We start from the raw sequence: 14,890 nt of genomic DNA on the forward strand, positions 1-14,890 counted from the left end.
CGCTGCGTGGAGGAGAGAGACTCCAGGATGAAGTCTCATCAAGGAAGAAGCAGAACCACAGAGAGGACAAGTAGCATTGGCAACTTATTCTTCATTCACCCACCGAGAAACAGAAATAGGATCATTTTTGGATGTATTTCGAAAGGAAGCAGGCGAGCAGAGTGCTGCGTTGGAGGAGAGAGACTCCCGGATGAACAGAGCGCTGCGTGGAGGAGAGAGACTCCAGGATGAAGTCTCATCAAGGAAGAAGCAGAACCACAGAGAGGACAAGTAGCATTGGCAACTTATTCTTCATTCACCCACCGAGAAACAGAAATAGGATCATTTTTGGATGTATTTCTTTTGGAAATGAGCCAAACTGGCAACTAGAATCAAAGTCTTCAAAAAGTCTATACAAAGATGTATCATACAAAATGTACAGGAAAGTTCTCAAAAAAAAACCAGACAGACAATACAACAAAAGGAGAGCAGAGACGGTGTGAAACCACAGCTAACGGGTCCTGCCCCTGCTCTGGAGGGCAGGAGCAGCATCTGGACAACACGCTCCAAACACAAAATACATTACACTATATACAGGACCGTATAAAGATCAGCATCCCCTTTGGTCTAACCAGGAGCTCTCCAGCATGAAGTTGGGGCAGTTCCAACAATCTGCTCATGGAAGTGTTACATGCCGAGAGGGGAAAAAAGTCCAAGGGAATGAAATGGTCAACTCTAAACCATAACCAGAATACAGCCAGGCCACCAAGGCTACAGAGTTTAACAGTCAGTTCTGGCTAACAAGTGCTTTGTGGGCCAGAGCGCGTTACTCCATCTCCGTGAAGCGAGCGAACATGGCTTTCCGCACCGCGTCTTTGTACGAATCTGCAGTGGAGACACCGTAGGAGCTGCCCTTGGCTCCCAAGCCAGCTCCTCTCATTCGTACTTGGGCCTGCAAGGGAAGAGAGACACGCTTCAGCTCTGCAGCGAGAGGCCACACCACCACGCAGGACACCACAGAAAAACCCACCAGTCCAGCCAGCTTCTCAAGCTCCCCTGGGGATCCCATGCAGCCGTAAATGCTGACACCAAGACATCAGACTGCACACAGAACCCCATACTTGCTGGCTTCACACCGCTCCGACCCCACCCCAACAGCAGCCAAAATGAAACCACACGGAACACAGTTCCTAACAGCATAACCCAGAGCACAGACAAACCCAGGAAAGCCAACAGCTGGAGGGAGGGCAGCCCACCCTAAGCAGCACCGGGGTACGCAGCACGAGTGCAGGCCCGCTGCCACAGCGCCTCAGGAGAAGACTTCAGACAGAAGCACAACCCTGCCTGTCCGAGTCCCAGCTCTGCCCCAGCTTTAGCATCCAACGGGACACAGGAGCGGGAGCTAATGTGAACAGAGGCAGCTTTGCTGCAGATGGCACAGCTTCTTCCACAAGACATCTTCAGCAGCAAGTGCTTCTGGATAAAAAAAAGGCACCAAACCTCATCAAGGAAGCATCCATCTCTACTCACCTCAATGGGTGCTGTGATGCCCTGACATTTTCTTCCCAAGCCGGAGCCTTCCCTCCAGCCCATGGCCTGCAGCATCTTGTTGCCTATATTACTGTTGTCAAGGCCATCTTTGGTGGGCTGCTCGTAATTACTGCAGGAAGAAGAGACAAGTTAAACGAACTGCTCATAGTTTATTGAAGCAATCGCTGAGGAGCTTTCAGATACATACACTGTGCCAGCGTCATAGACCTTCTTGCGCTTCGGCTCAGGGGGCTCTGGGATGCCGTACTTCTCCCGCCTCTCAGCTGCTCTGTCTCTGTATTTCATCTGCAATGAGGGAACCAGATTTAGTACTGATTTAAAGACACTTTTGTTCGTCTTTGAACTACGGAAGTAAGCTAAATGCCCACTCTTACAGAAAGCTGTCCGCTGCAGTCAAGCCATGTTTTAGCAGGCTAACACCACAAAAAGAACCACCTCAAACGCAAGTCCCTGGAGCACATCAGAACCTGCACCTGGGGTAGGAAGAGCCCAGTCCCAACACCTGCTGAATTAGCTGTTGATTGCCACTCAAAGGTTTCTGGTCCCAGTCTGGCAGCCCTGAGCTAGAGGTGGAAGGACCCTTCCCTGCTAGGCAGTAGCTGCGGGATATGGGACACTTCTCTCCATGTAACAGGACAGCTCTGAACCTTGACCCAAGAAGGGGTTGGCTTACAAGGATTATCTCGAGTGACGTGTGTCAGGATAAGGAGAGCTCAATGTATCATCTGTGCAGGTTTTCCATTAGCTACTCATCTGCTCATCTCAACACTGACCTCTCTCTCACGCAGCTCCAAGGCTTCAAGTTCCTGCTCCGAAAGCTTTGATCTCCTATAGATATCCATGTTTTGCTGAAACAAGAAGAGATTCACATTAACATGAAATGCACAACAGCTCTTTTTACGTAAGTAGCTGACTTCTGGGAGAGCAACAATCCACCTGCAACTTGTTTTTGCTGTAAGAGGAACAGTTTTCCAAACAGCAACATGCATCATGGCTTTGGTTTACACACTGAATTATGGCAACCAAGTACCTTCCTGACAGCACAGTGCAACTACCTTGTGCAAGTCGGACAGCTGCTGGTGCCGAATCAGAGCGTCTTTGTTTGGGAACTGCCTTCTACACAGCAGACAAGCCATCTTCTTCCAGTCAGTCAGCTTCTCTTCCTCATTCTCCATTCTTTCCAGTAAGTCCTCATCATTATCGCTATCACCACTGTAGGCAGCCACAAGGCCACGCTAGAAAGGAAGGACAGTGTTAAGGGGAGTGGAGTGTCACCACAGTTCAGAGGAGAGCCCAGAAAGGGAACACAGAGGCTGTAGATGTGTTTGCTGCACAGGAGAGGCATCACTCTCTCATTACCAAGAATGAAATGCAACTCAGAAGAACCACTGCAGTGGCTGCAAGACTAAGTTCCCACTAGCCAAACAACAATTTGAGTAGTGTTTTTAGCAACCTCAAAACCTCAACTGAGCTCTTGAGGCTAGAAGAAGTCACAGCTTTTCTCAGCGTACCTCAGTCACCCAGCCTACTGCACTGGCACCGGACCACTGTAACCACCACAACCTTTCACAGATGATGCCATGGAAATCCAGGTTGGAAAGCAAGTATCCGCTAGGCCTCCTCTAAAGTGCCTTACCAGTAACCTCTGGGAATACCTCTGTCAGGTATCTCATGCTCACCTTCAGCGGATTTTCATCGTCCCCATTTTTCATCACCTCTGGCAAGATCTGTTGTCTCTCAGACAGAGCTCCCTGGATGAGACAAGAATGCCATGAGCACCGAGCCCTCTGCCATGCCACACCCCGCTGCACACTATTGCCAGAACCTTCACCTTTTTCTCAAAGAGGGCAAAGCCTGCATCTGCAGCCGCCGACTCTTTCCGCTCCTCCTCCCTGGTGCTCAGCGGCTGGAAGCTATTCTTGAAGTTCTCTTTCTGCTTGTTCAAACTCTTTGCCCAGCGCTCCATGTCTTTAGCAATCTGAAATGCAGAGTGGTTTGCTCAGACAGCTCCCCCCACAGCTATCAATCTCCTATGACACAGATTCAATCTTGCATACAGTTTCCAGAACAAGTCAACCCACTACCTTTTATTTTTAAATCACAGGACACTGGATGTAGTGCAGCTGTTTCCCTGTATACAGCGTTCAAAGATACCGCAGCTTGCTTGTTTTACTGTATGAACCCTTCTTACCAATCTAATCCTCTAAGTGACAGCTCAGTTATACTCCCACTGGTCCTGGCATGATTCCATATGTGTTCCTCCTATGCAGAGCTTATTTCTGCACTGAAGCCTTGCCAACTCCACCTCTCCTCAGCCCTCTACAATGCCTGCACATTGCACGCATGCATCCCACCGAATAACCTAGGATTTCCTTTGTCATGAAAAAAGAGAACTATTATCCCATTCCACAGAAGACTTTAGCCCGGTTACGATCCCATTTTGTCTTTTACCTGTTGAGCTGTTTTACTTTTAGGCTTCTCTTTCTTCTCCTTCACTTCTTTGGTGGTGGTTGTGGTAGCTGTTTGTTGGTATGCGATACCTTCCGCAGCAGGCATGTAGGTCTCCTTTTCGCCATCCCAGTAAAGGTACTGCTGGGTTAAGGCATTGTAGTAATACTGCCGGACAGAGAAGAGAGTCAGTTAGTTAAACGCCTCATACAAGCTAAGCGTCCAAGGGAGAACCCAAGCAAGCTGTCTGATTCAGACTACCGCATCAAATGGGAAGGCGTTTTGCAGAGTCCAAACAAGTTTTGCAGATGCCACAAAGGAGTCAAAAGGCATGAAGCGGCTGAAGCCTCTGTCCCCAAACACAGCCATGCTGCCCAATGGCACTATGGAGAACCTTTTGCCTCTCCCAAGAGATGAGCCACCAAAGCCCAGAGCTGGGTGCACTTTGCTGGGCACTCCACAATGAAATAGCTCAGCTACAGTGTCTGTGACAAGTGCTAATCCTATATGGGCCAAACCGGGAGGAAAATTAAGGAGAGAAAAAATGAAGGACTATACCAGAGGGAAGTCAAGTCCCAGCCCTACACGCACTGCTGAGAGTTATCTGCTACATTTGGCAATTTGCGCACCTCAGAAAGTTAACTGCACTCATATGATGAGAGACAGGGAACTAACGGACCTTAACAGTTAAGACAGGTGGGAAGAACTTGTGTTTACCTGGGAATTAGGATCATAGTAGAGCCCTGTTATAGGATCATAGTAATATCCTGAAGATTCATCATATTGGTAGGTGGAAGTGTCAGGGACAGCTGTAAAAAAATTAAAGTGCAGGACATGGTCGTTCCAGTCGAATTCAGACAGGTATCTTTCTACATTTCAGGTAAAATTCTGAGATTATTAGCAGCCACGACAGCAGACATGTCTGTAAAGGGCTCAATCACCCGTGCAGAATACACTCTCCAGGGACAGCTTCAACACTGACGTATGGCGATAGAGCACTCGGCCAAAGCCAAGTCTCTCTCTTGCTATACAGTGACAGATACCTGTCCCCAAGAGCAACGCCCAATTGCTTACCGTACTTGGTTCCAGGGACTACACCAGTCGGGGGAGCTGTTTGTGCCTGAGTGCTAGTGGTAGGTGGTGCTGATTGTGTCTGGGGAAAAAAAAACCCCAAACCAGGAACCTCAGTTAGAAAAGTCTGTCACCAAGGCGCAAGAAAACAAGGACAGAGAGCAAAGGCATGAGCAGCCCACACCACACATACAAGAGCTAGCTCCTCTTCACCAGTACACTTAGCACTTTAACAAAGAACAAAACTACCACAGAAAAGAGATGGCGGATGACTTATGACCACGAGCACTGTGACTAACCCATGGACACTCAGCAGCTTTGTTGTACCACCCACTTCAAAGAGCAAAGGCCACAGCTAAGGCAGATATCCCACATAACCCTGGCATTGAAAGCAAGGAGTAGTTAGTGCTGTAATTACCGGAGAGTCAGGTGAGTTTGTCTGTTGATTATATAACTGAGGACTCTGGGACACAACTGCAGCTGTGGTGGTAGTGACCGGAGCTCCTGCCAACAGAGAGCAACAATGGATAAGCCAACTAATTTGTAAAACAGTACTTCATCCTAGGGCTAAAATTACTTTGCTTACAGTTTCAGCTCCAGCAGCCAAACAAGGCAATAAACGTTCAAAAGGAGACAGATACACAGTGGTTATTTTCTACCCAGACAAGGAATAGTTTCCTTTTCAGGAGGAAATATTCTGCTCCCAAAGTCAGTGATTCCTGGCCGCTGACAGCTGCTAGCACTGAAGATTTGTCTAGAGCTGCTTACAGACTTCTCATGAGTTCAAGGCTTTTATCAATAGTCTGAAACAGACGCTGCTCTCTCATCTCACAGACTAGAGGTCCCACTTGAACGGATTTGTTATGGTTCTCTACTAACACATACTCATTCAGACATCCTGAGAGCAAAATGAGCCAAGCCTCCCTTCACCCAGCAAACTAACATAAAGGCTAAGGTAAAATACCACTATTGCAAAATTATCCTTATGAACAACAGCATCTCCACAGGTCAGAAGTACTACCTGATATGGTAGCTGCATCTGTGTCCAACACTCCTCCTTGATTTTGGTAGTACTGCTGATAATCCTGGGAGTACTGCAAAGGAAAATGAGTGACAATGCAAGATGAGCAGATGCCCAAATTACAACCCACCGGTTAGAGCACAACTGCCAGTACTAACCTGAGCATACTGTGTGTAGCCATCCTGTCCTGACTGGAGGTAGCTGTAGTCAAGGGTGCTGCCTTCTCCAGTCTGTGGCTGAAATTCGAGCAGGTAGTTTTTGTGAGGGACAGATAAGTTACTGCATTTAAGATTTCAATACTGCTTAGGCTCCAGCCTAACTGTCAGAGCAGATCTGTCATAGCAGCTTTGGTCAGTTCAACCAAGCAAGTGGCCAGCAGTGAAATTATATGCTCTACGTTTTCATTTTCAGGAAAGCAGGACTATGAGCAACAGCCTCCAAATCATACCTGAGTGGATGACCACTGAGCTGCAGCAATGGCTGTACTTGCCACAGAGAAGGCGCTGACTCTGTTACCGTCTGGGAGAAGCAAGTCTCTGTAACCACAAAAATCACGCATCTGAGTAAATACTGCTTTTTTCTGAAGTGTCTCCCTATGCAATGAGGTAGAGTCTGCCCTTACGCGTGGATTTCTTAGCAGTTATAAACATTCTGATTGTAATGAATGAGCCAAAGCATTGCTTGGCAAGTAAAGGAACTTTAGATTCATTGTTGTACAGTCAAGAACAAGTCACTAGGTCTCCAAGGACACAAGCGTGCTGTGTACACAAGCAGTTATGATGTTATCTTCAGAGGACTAGAAACGGGTGGTAGGAAACAGTTTTCACTCTCCTCACACACAATGAAGAGCAAGATGCATGCAACACAAGACACTTAAGAGAAACAAAACTTTGGAATGACAGTGAACTTAAAAGCCTGGGTGACAACTACAAATCTTTAATGCAAACGGGGGGGGAGAGAGGGGGGAAATAATCAACTGCTATCAGAACTCACTTTCTGGCACTCTTTGCAAAGTCAACACCAATTGTTTTGCCATCAATTTTTAATGGTGGCTGAAGACTTTGTAAAATCTGCAGCAGTTGAGAAGCATCCTACAAAAAGAAATACTCATTATTACGAAAGGCAGGTTACTGAGGAGGATTGAGAAATTCCCAAAGCCCCACCTTTTCCCATACGTGCCTCTGAAAGCAGCTAAAGCTGTAAGAACACCTCCATCTCCTCACACTATACACACTTAGAAGAGCACAATGGGACCAATCACAGCCCATGTGCAAATAGCGCGGGTTTCCCTGGGCCACCAAGTATTAAACATGTTCTAAAATCTTAGCTTTATAAAGCAGATGTTTGCCCCAAATTACTCCAAAAGGGAGGCCAGCAGAGACTGAGATCAGGCACCCGTTTTCATCCAACAATCATAGAATAGTTTGGGTTGGAAGGGACCTCTAAAGGTCATCTAGTCCAACCCCCCTGCCGTGGGCAGGGACATCTTCAACTAGATCAGGTTGCTCAGAGCCCCGTCCAACCTGACCTTGAATGTTTCCAGGGATGGGGCATCCACCACCTCTCTGGGCAACCTGTGCCAGTGTTTCACCACTCTCAGCGTAAAAAAATTTCTTCCAATAAACAATGAACTGTTCCACTCTGCCTAAAGCAGGTCCAAACAGATCCCATTGCTGACTGAATTTCGTATATGCAGGAACAGAGATTCTACCACCCTTCAGGGACCCTGTCCCAATATTTGACCTCCCTCACAGTTAAGAGGTTTTCCTTGTACCTCACTGCGATTTCCCATGTTTCAAGTGTTCATGGCTGTTGCCTACATTCCTATCCCTGCATACCCTCGAGAAGAATGTGTCTCTGCTGTCCCTACACCCTCCCACTGGATGCTGCAGAGAGCAGCAAGATCCCCCTCCTCCCCCTTCTCAAGGTCAAAGAAGCCCAATTCTGTGCACCTCCTCCCACATTCTATGCCCCAGCCCTTAATTTTTGTGATCAAAACACAATCCCAGACCATTATTTTTGTGATCCAAGTGTGAAGCTAGCCTTCAATCCAGAACAGCACTCTGCTACAAAAATAGCTTTCCAATGTGCTCACAACATCCTACCACGTTCTTTCCAAACTGCAGCTAATGATGAAAGGCTTTGACACACTGAGTGTCAATTAACCCTCGGTGAACTGGGGCAGTCCTTCAGACAGCTCAAAGGCTCTAAATGCGAAGCACGTTAAAAAGCTGTTTCTCTCCAACACATCAGTAAGGCCCTCACCATGGCAGAAGACAGCTGCACAAACGCAAAGCCTCTATTTTGCTGAGTCTGCTTGTCTTTGATAAGACGAATATTATTGACTGCCAGAGATGCATACGGAGACAAGGCAGTCATGATGGATTCCACTACTGTGTGAGGAGCAATGTTTCGGAGAATGATGGCTAAGGAGAAAAGAAAGTATGACATTAGCTGTGCACATAATGGCTTTCCAGAGCACTTTAAGTTCTTCAGTGGGCAGTCTGAGGTACAGGAAGGATTTTAGTACCTGTGTTTACATTTAGCATTAAACAATAAGTCAAAGATAACTTACTATCACAGTAATAATCCACAGACTGAACGGCTTCTGCTGCTCCAGGTGGCACCTCCTGTTCTGAATCTTCATAGGAAGAGGGAAATACTGTAGTCACAATATGGCTCGCTCACTCAAACCCCATTTCACAAGCCAGCCTAGGACCCACAGCGAACTTTGTTTCCTACATAGTCTCCCACAAAGAGATCAATGCAACGTACCGAATTTGTCTGCTCCACAGCGGAAGCATTTTAGCCTCCTTCTGAAGTTGTAAAGGCAGCACTGTGAGGAACAAGAGAGGCCTAGTTAAGAACTCAGGTAATTAGCAACCATTCTGGCATTTGCTGTACAACAATGAAAATTAGACATTCATACAAAAGTACCACAACAAAGCTAAACGCACCGGAGTAATCGAGAACAGCAAAAGCCACCCTTGTCCCTATCACAGCTGCTTTTCAGAACATCCCAGCTACCTCTTTCCTAGTCTTCCTGAATTATTTAGTTATTTTAACTGTGTGGTCTCCGATTTACAATCCCAGGCACTGTTAACTACTTTAAAAAGCACAATGTTAAAATGAAACACAGGCTGGAAAACAAGTTATCTTTGGGGGAGAAAAGCGTGGTTAAAGCCTGACAAAACAGCCTGGTCTTCATCTGACTAAATCATCTCCACTTAGGGGGGCTCAAACAAGGAGCGCACAACAGTATGCAGCAGACCAGCAGCAATCTGACACTAGTCATCACCTAACGACTTCGTATTCTAGTACAGCTCACTGCCCAATCTTTGTCTTCTGGGGCAACACCTCTATCACTCCATCTACTTTGTCACCAGAGCTACAAAACCTTTTCATTCCTGCGTCTTACTATTCCTATGATGTCATATGGACCAGCAGTACGAGCGGGTCTGAATCATGCATCACTTGGTACAAACCACTGAGCTGGTGAAGAGCACTGAGGCTAAGACAAACTCCCTCCAGTAAAAACATGCACTGTACCTTGTTGCAAAGCCAGTCCTCAAATTTAGGCCTGGGGTTGCTGTAGTGCATCGCAATCTGCTTCCCTTGAATCACCAGCTTTTTCTGCAAAAAAAGTAGTTTCAATTATTCCTGTATCGAGGCACACATGTCCATTTTCCCATGGCAGAGCACCCTTCGGAGGAATCAGTGCTCCTGAATTAAATGGACAACATATGGGGAGGATGTGGAGGACAACCACCGCCACCTACACCCTGCCCATCCAATCCTGCAGAGAGGAGGACGAGGGCAGTAAGAGAATGGGATGTGGAGCAAAGATAAACGGAATCAGGGAGTGTTGAAAAAGCTGCCAAACACTAAGCGCTGACATGGAACCAGGAAGTGTCTCGAAGGAGACAAAGTCCTAACCTGCTGCATTCAGGATTAACACATTTTTAGGAGTCTCTTTGCCCCCACATTTCTATTCACTTCTGGTATAGCACTGAGCGACTTTTTAAACATGTCCTTAGGTGACTGCTTCACTTCTTCCCCTACTCCAAATACCCCAGACCTTTTAACAACCACATTTGGATTACTTTTCCAAGCATTCTTCAGAAGTGTCCCTTTGAAAATACAGTAATTCCTCCCAAAGGGACCCTGCTTAGACTTCTTGGAGGCTGGATTACAAGTGCCATCAACTGAAACGTAACTCAGAGTGGTTTCCTTTGACTAATGCATCAGTTCAATTGGAAGCCTGCACGATAGGTTTGTGTTCTTCATTCAGGCAGGAGCTCTCCAAAATGAGTAACTAGACTGCAAGTGAAGCTTCTCCAGGGGTAGGAAAAGTTCATGCTGCTTTCAGCATGTCCCCTCACTCTGACTTTAGAGGAGTTAGGAATTTATATCTATTTAAGAAGCCTTGATTCTCAGCCTCACACTTTGCCAAGCGTGGGTATGCAGAATGCCCTTTCAAAATATGGCCATCCACGTATTTTAGTCAGACAGGTGGAAGTACGTCTGAGGAAGCATGTATTAGAGGCCAAACCCCAGACATTTTAATAGAAGAACTAGTTTTATAGCAGGTTGGCTTACTGCAGAGGTACCACAGAAGTGTCAGGACCAGTGGCTTTTCTGATAACAGGGTCTGACATAGATCTAGCATGTAGCATGAATAAGGCTCTCACATTCTGCACAACTAAATAGGGCAAAGCCATTTCTCCTACCGGCAGGAGGGAGGGTTGGAGGGCCCAGCACTCACTGGATATGCACACATAGAAAAGCTGCTGGCACAGTTGCAATACATCATTCTTTCATCTAACAGTCAGCAACCGGGCTGCTGGGGAGATTCTACGTTTTCCCTGCTACTAGGGTGGCTGGTTACTGGAGTGAATTTGAGTATGTTTCAATAAATTATGCATCAGTACAGCTTTGTATATATTAAAATTATCTCGTTTCTGAAAACATGCTCAGCATTAATTTCTTGATATAAATCTTCCCGCTGCATCCACCAACCCTACTGAACAGCACGTCAGGAAAACAGAATTTGAACGCTGCTCTCTGGTTGGGGAAATCACCCATGGTATGAGACACGTGAAACCCTACTCCAGCACAGGGCACAAGACAACTTCCATCTGCTGGAACTAACTGCCTATGAATCCCATTACGGTGCCATTTATTTATGCATAACACCAACAGAGCAGAATACAGTTCCTCATGCTGCCCAGGGACCTTCACATCAAACTCGCTTGTAAAAAAAACAATGGCTTGATACACTTTGCTCACTTTGAGAGTATTTTTAAGTTCTGTTGTTAAAACAGATTATGAATATTCAAAAAGGAGCAAAAGCCAGTGAAACTGTTTGCAGTGCAACAGGAAAATCTCATTGGAAAAGAAACTAGAGGACTTACTGCATTTTGGCTCCTCCTCAAGTCATACTCCAAAAAAGCCAAAATACATAGCAGAATGTACGCAAGAACTCACTCTCCACCAAATTTAGTTGGAATAAACATGCTTTTCCTCTACAAGAGCCAGTTCTCCCTCTTTCACTGGGGGAACACACTATTGCCATGAACTGGCACTTCTCTTTCAGGGTTAATACCACTGTAATGCAAAGATCTGGTGCCTTCTCTGGCAACAGAGAAGGAAACATCAGGTGGAAGTAAGTTAGGATTTTTTTAAGGACTACTTGCTAAACCTTCGTGAGCCAATTAAATCAAAATGAAGTAATTTAAAACAATGACACATTTTACCAGGGATTGCTCAAAATAGCCATTTTTTTTCTCCTAATGTTACCTGGTATTTTGTCCTCCTGTTACAAATTTTAATATATACAAAGCTTTTATTCTTTTAAATCACTGTTATGGAACAAACCACTCCTTCCACCTTTATTTTTTCCTTTTTTTTTTTAAACTGTACAGACTTGTTCCATTTTCAGGAATATCTAGACTTGGTGAGTGAAGCAACCTGATTGGCTTCCATCCAGCTGGTAGCATCTTGAAAGTGATAAAACTCCACGAAGGCGAAACCACGGCTTACACCTAGAGACAGCATTCAGATATAGACGGGATACTTGTGTTAGTCAGTTCCTTTAAAACAGGTGAATCTCTCTCCAACTGCTTCATTACTTCATGACAAAGCAGCTTTACAAATGCGACGTCAACTGCTGGGATCTGCTCGTTTTTTTGCCATGGCAAGGAACCAAGCTCCCTTAAGTGGCTACATTTCACTCGATTTGAATCCATGTTTAAAGGTAACCATGCAACAGACTACATACTATTAAAAGGGTTTATACTAGTATTACTTACCAATACCTGTTAACAAAACCCCCTGTAGACAGACTTCTTTTAACATGTTGACCAGCTATCTAAAAGTCTTCCAAAAAGCCACATTCCTTAGCCATGGCAAACCTTTTATTTTTTTTTTTTTATTGCATGTGCTTGCAGTTTGGGGACAATTCTGGATACTCTTTTGGGCTGGGGAAGAGGAAGGTGATGTCAAAAACTGGATTAAGAGCTCTCACCTGTCTTTCTTTTCATCAGCCTCACGTCTGCAGGCTGAGGACCTTCAAAGGACTCAATAAGCTCCCGAATCTGTGTGAGATTTTAATCAGACAGTTAAATTTTCACATCTTGGCAGACAGACAGGACAGTCACAGAAGCAACCTACCTTACAGTACACACAAGAGGTACATAGAAACATAAAATCCTCAACACTACGTCAGAGAAAAAGAAAACCTTTGGGAGAACCTAACAGGAGAACCCATTTGCCCTTTGCTACACTATAACAACCGTCATCTTCACTTAGACCACAGAATCTTCCAGAATCTGAATCACTACGATCTTGTGTTCCAAGGTTATTTGTGCAAGATTTGGCAAATACTGTGCTTGCTCCGAAGTTTTTATGAAGAACACTGCTAGCATCCCTCTCACTGCATATCTAAATACCCCTGGCTCCTAGCAAAGAAAAACAAGAACGCTATACTGCAAGGCTCCATGATGTATGTATTCCTAAGCTTCACACTACAGTTCTCTAACAGTTCCCCTTCCGTTTTTCAGGGGATAAAGTAGACTTGTGAAGAATGTATTGTCAAAGAACAAGCTGAAGAGACATCAGTTCTTCAGCCATAACAAAGCTGCTTAAGTTGTGGCACAGGCTACATAAATTACCATGGAGAGGCATACAGGAAAAAGAAACATTAACTAATTTTTTAATATCAGAGCAGAAGACAAAAGGAGGTTTTTAGCCGCTCTTACAGAACTCAAACTACATTACATACAACAGGGCTGCTCGGCAGACTCAAAACTGATCTAAAGCTGCCTGTTTACATGCTGACTGGAACCGACCTCTTCAGTACAAGTAGCTTTTTTTTCATGAAAAGTGGAAAAAGCTGAAAAAATACGTACACAATCAGAAGTGTCAAGTAATGTTAACTTAAGAAAACAACTAGTAGTTCCAAGATGCATCACGTACACTCTAAAGATGAGCCCAGAATTAAACTTTCCCATAAATTATGCTACGGTTATTTGCACAACTGTAGAGCTACAGCATTAATACCTCAGAAACAAAAACTGTTCTCAAGTGTTCTGTGTAATGTCTGACTGGGTTGTCTCATTTGGATGCAGGAGCCTACACTTTATCAAGCACTTACGAAAGTATTAGACCAGCACACAATGATTAAAAAGAATGCTCAGTATTAGGAGGATAGTAAATAATCAAGAAAAACAAAGCAACAAAAAAAATTCCATTGCAGAAATGGTGCAAAAGGATTCTCTGTGTTAATAATCGATGCATAAAGAGGCAGAGGTCAAGTCTGTCTGAAAACAAACTGGAATAGCTCGGCTTTTACAGGATTCCCACCTACCCCTCAAATAACAGTTGTAGGCTTGTACCTTGGCAATCAAAATAATCCAGCAAGGAAGAAAAAAAATTAGAAAACAGTAATAAGAAAGCTCAAAGCTGATCACCTTCAATATCTATCAAAAAAAGTTAGATAAACCATGTACCAAGCTCATTTGTACTTGCTCCGTCAGCTCCACAGCAGCCATTTTATGACTCCCACAGCTGTACCCACACAAAGCAGCTTTGTGCAGGGCCGTACTCAGCTGAGGAGCTTGGTGTCTGTGTGTAACCCCACCAGTCAGAACTTCTGGCCCCAATGAAGACCCGGAAAAATTCAAGTAAGTACCTCCTCTCTCTCTCTCTCTCTCTCTCTCCCTCCCTCCCTCGCTCTCCCAGCTGCCATGTGCAGGGGGGAGGGGAGAAGAAGAAGAAAAAAAAATCTGCCTCTACCCTGCTATACAGAAAAGCAGAAAAGAGCAGGTACTTTAAAATCCACTCTTAGGGAAAGCATCCAAACATGCATGAAAAAAGACTATTCACAGATTGCTCCATTTGAAAGAAGCTGCTTAACATTCAACTGACCTCTGTTACTTAACAGTGACAGTTTAAATCCTTTTAGGATTCAAAATGGCAGTGCGACCAACACATTGGAGAGGGGGCCACCATGATGCAGCTTTCAACAAAATGGCAGCAGCGACTACCACACAGACCTGCTGACACAAAGCTGCACATTTCCCAGGGCACAAGAAAAGCAAAGCCCCTTCCTGGCTACTTACATCGTTCTCTGTAACCGTGATGGGAAGGCCACGTAACATGATGGTTTTGCTTTCTTTTTCATCGTTAATGTCGTTCCTGTAGTCGTGCTCTCCGTAGTCGCCATCAGAATGGTATCCATCTTCTGATTTGTCACTGTTCCTGCGCTCCCGCTCCCTCTGAGAAGGCAGTGCTCAGAATTAACCACCGCCAATTTTTAGC

The 14,890-nt window shown here is 45.2% G+C and overlaps 1 protein-coding gene across 1 annotated transcript in view; it reads right to left on the bottom strand.

Moving 5' to 3' along the window:
- Positions 1-274: 274 nt before the first annotated feature.
- The window catches only part of RBM5 (RNA binding motif protein 5), a 15,909-nt gene continuing 1,293 nt past the window's right edge, over positions 275-14,890 (bottom strand). The window contains exons 2-23 of the mRNA XM_009274781.1: positions 14,692-14,861; positions 12,597-12,666; positions 12,041-12,114; positions 9,620-9,703; positions 8,846-8,906; positions 8,646-8,711; positions 8,336-8,496; positions 7,064-7,161; positions 6,519-6,606; positions 6,229-6,306; positions 6,071-6,143; positions 5,468-5,553; positions 5,053-5,131; positions 4,696-4,787; positions 3,982-4,146; positions 3,362-3,508; positions 3,210-3,281; positions 2,586-2,765; positions 2,304-2,378; positions 1,718-1,815; positions 1,510-1,639; positions 275-931 (exon numbers count right to left, since the gene is read on the bottom strand). Coding sequence (XP_009273056.1) covers positions 806-931; positions 1,510-1,639; positions 1,718-1,815; positions 2,304-2,378; positions 2,586-2,765; positions 3,210-3,281; positions 3,362-3,508; positions 3,982-4,146; positions 4,696-4,787; positions 5,053-5,131; positions 5,468-5,553; positions 6,071-6,143; positions 6,229-6,306; positions 6,519-6,606; positions 7,064-7,161; positions 8,336-8,496; positions 8,646-8,711; positions 8,846-8,906; positions 9,620-9,703; positions 12,041-12,114; positions 12,597-12,666; positions 14,692-14,861 — 2,273 coding nt within the window. The 3' untranslated portion in view covers positions 275-805. The remainder of the gene's footprint in view (positions 932-1,509; positions 1,640-1,717; positions 1,816-2,303; positions 2,379-2,585; positions 2,766-3,209; positions 3,282-3,361; positions 3,509-3,981; positions 4,147-4,695; positions 4,788-5,052; positions 5,132-5,467; positions 5,554-6,070; positions 6,144-6,228; positions 6,307-6,518; positions 6,607-7,063; positions 7,162-8,335; positions 8,497-8,645; positions 8,712-8,845; positions 8,907-9,619; positions 9,704-12,040; positions 12,115-12,596; positions 12,667-14,691; positions 14,862-14,890) is intronic.

This window comes from Aptenodytes forsteri, unplaced genomic scaffold, assembly GCF_000699145.1.
Source record: "Aptenodytes forsteri isolate BGI_AS27 unplaced genomic scaffold, ASM69914v1 Scaffold368, whole genome shotgun sequence".
In the NCBI taxonomy this organism is placed as follows: Eukaryota; Metazoa; Chordata; class Aves; order Sphenisciformes; family Spheniscidae; genus Aptenodytes; species Aptenodytes forsteri.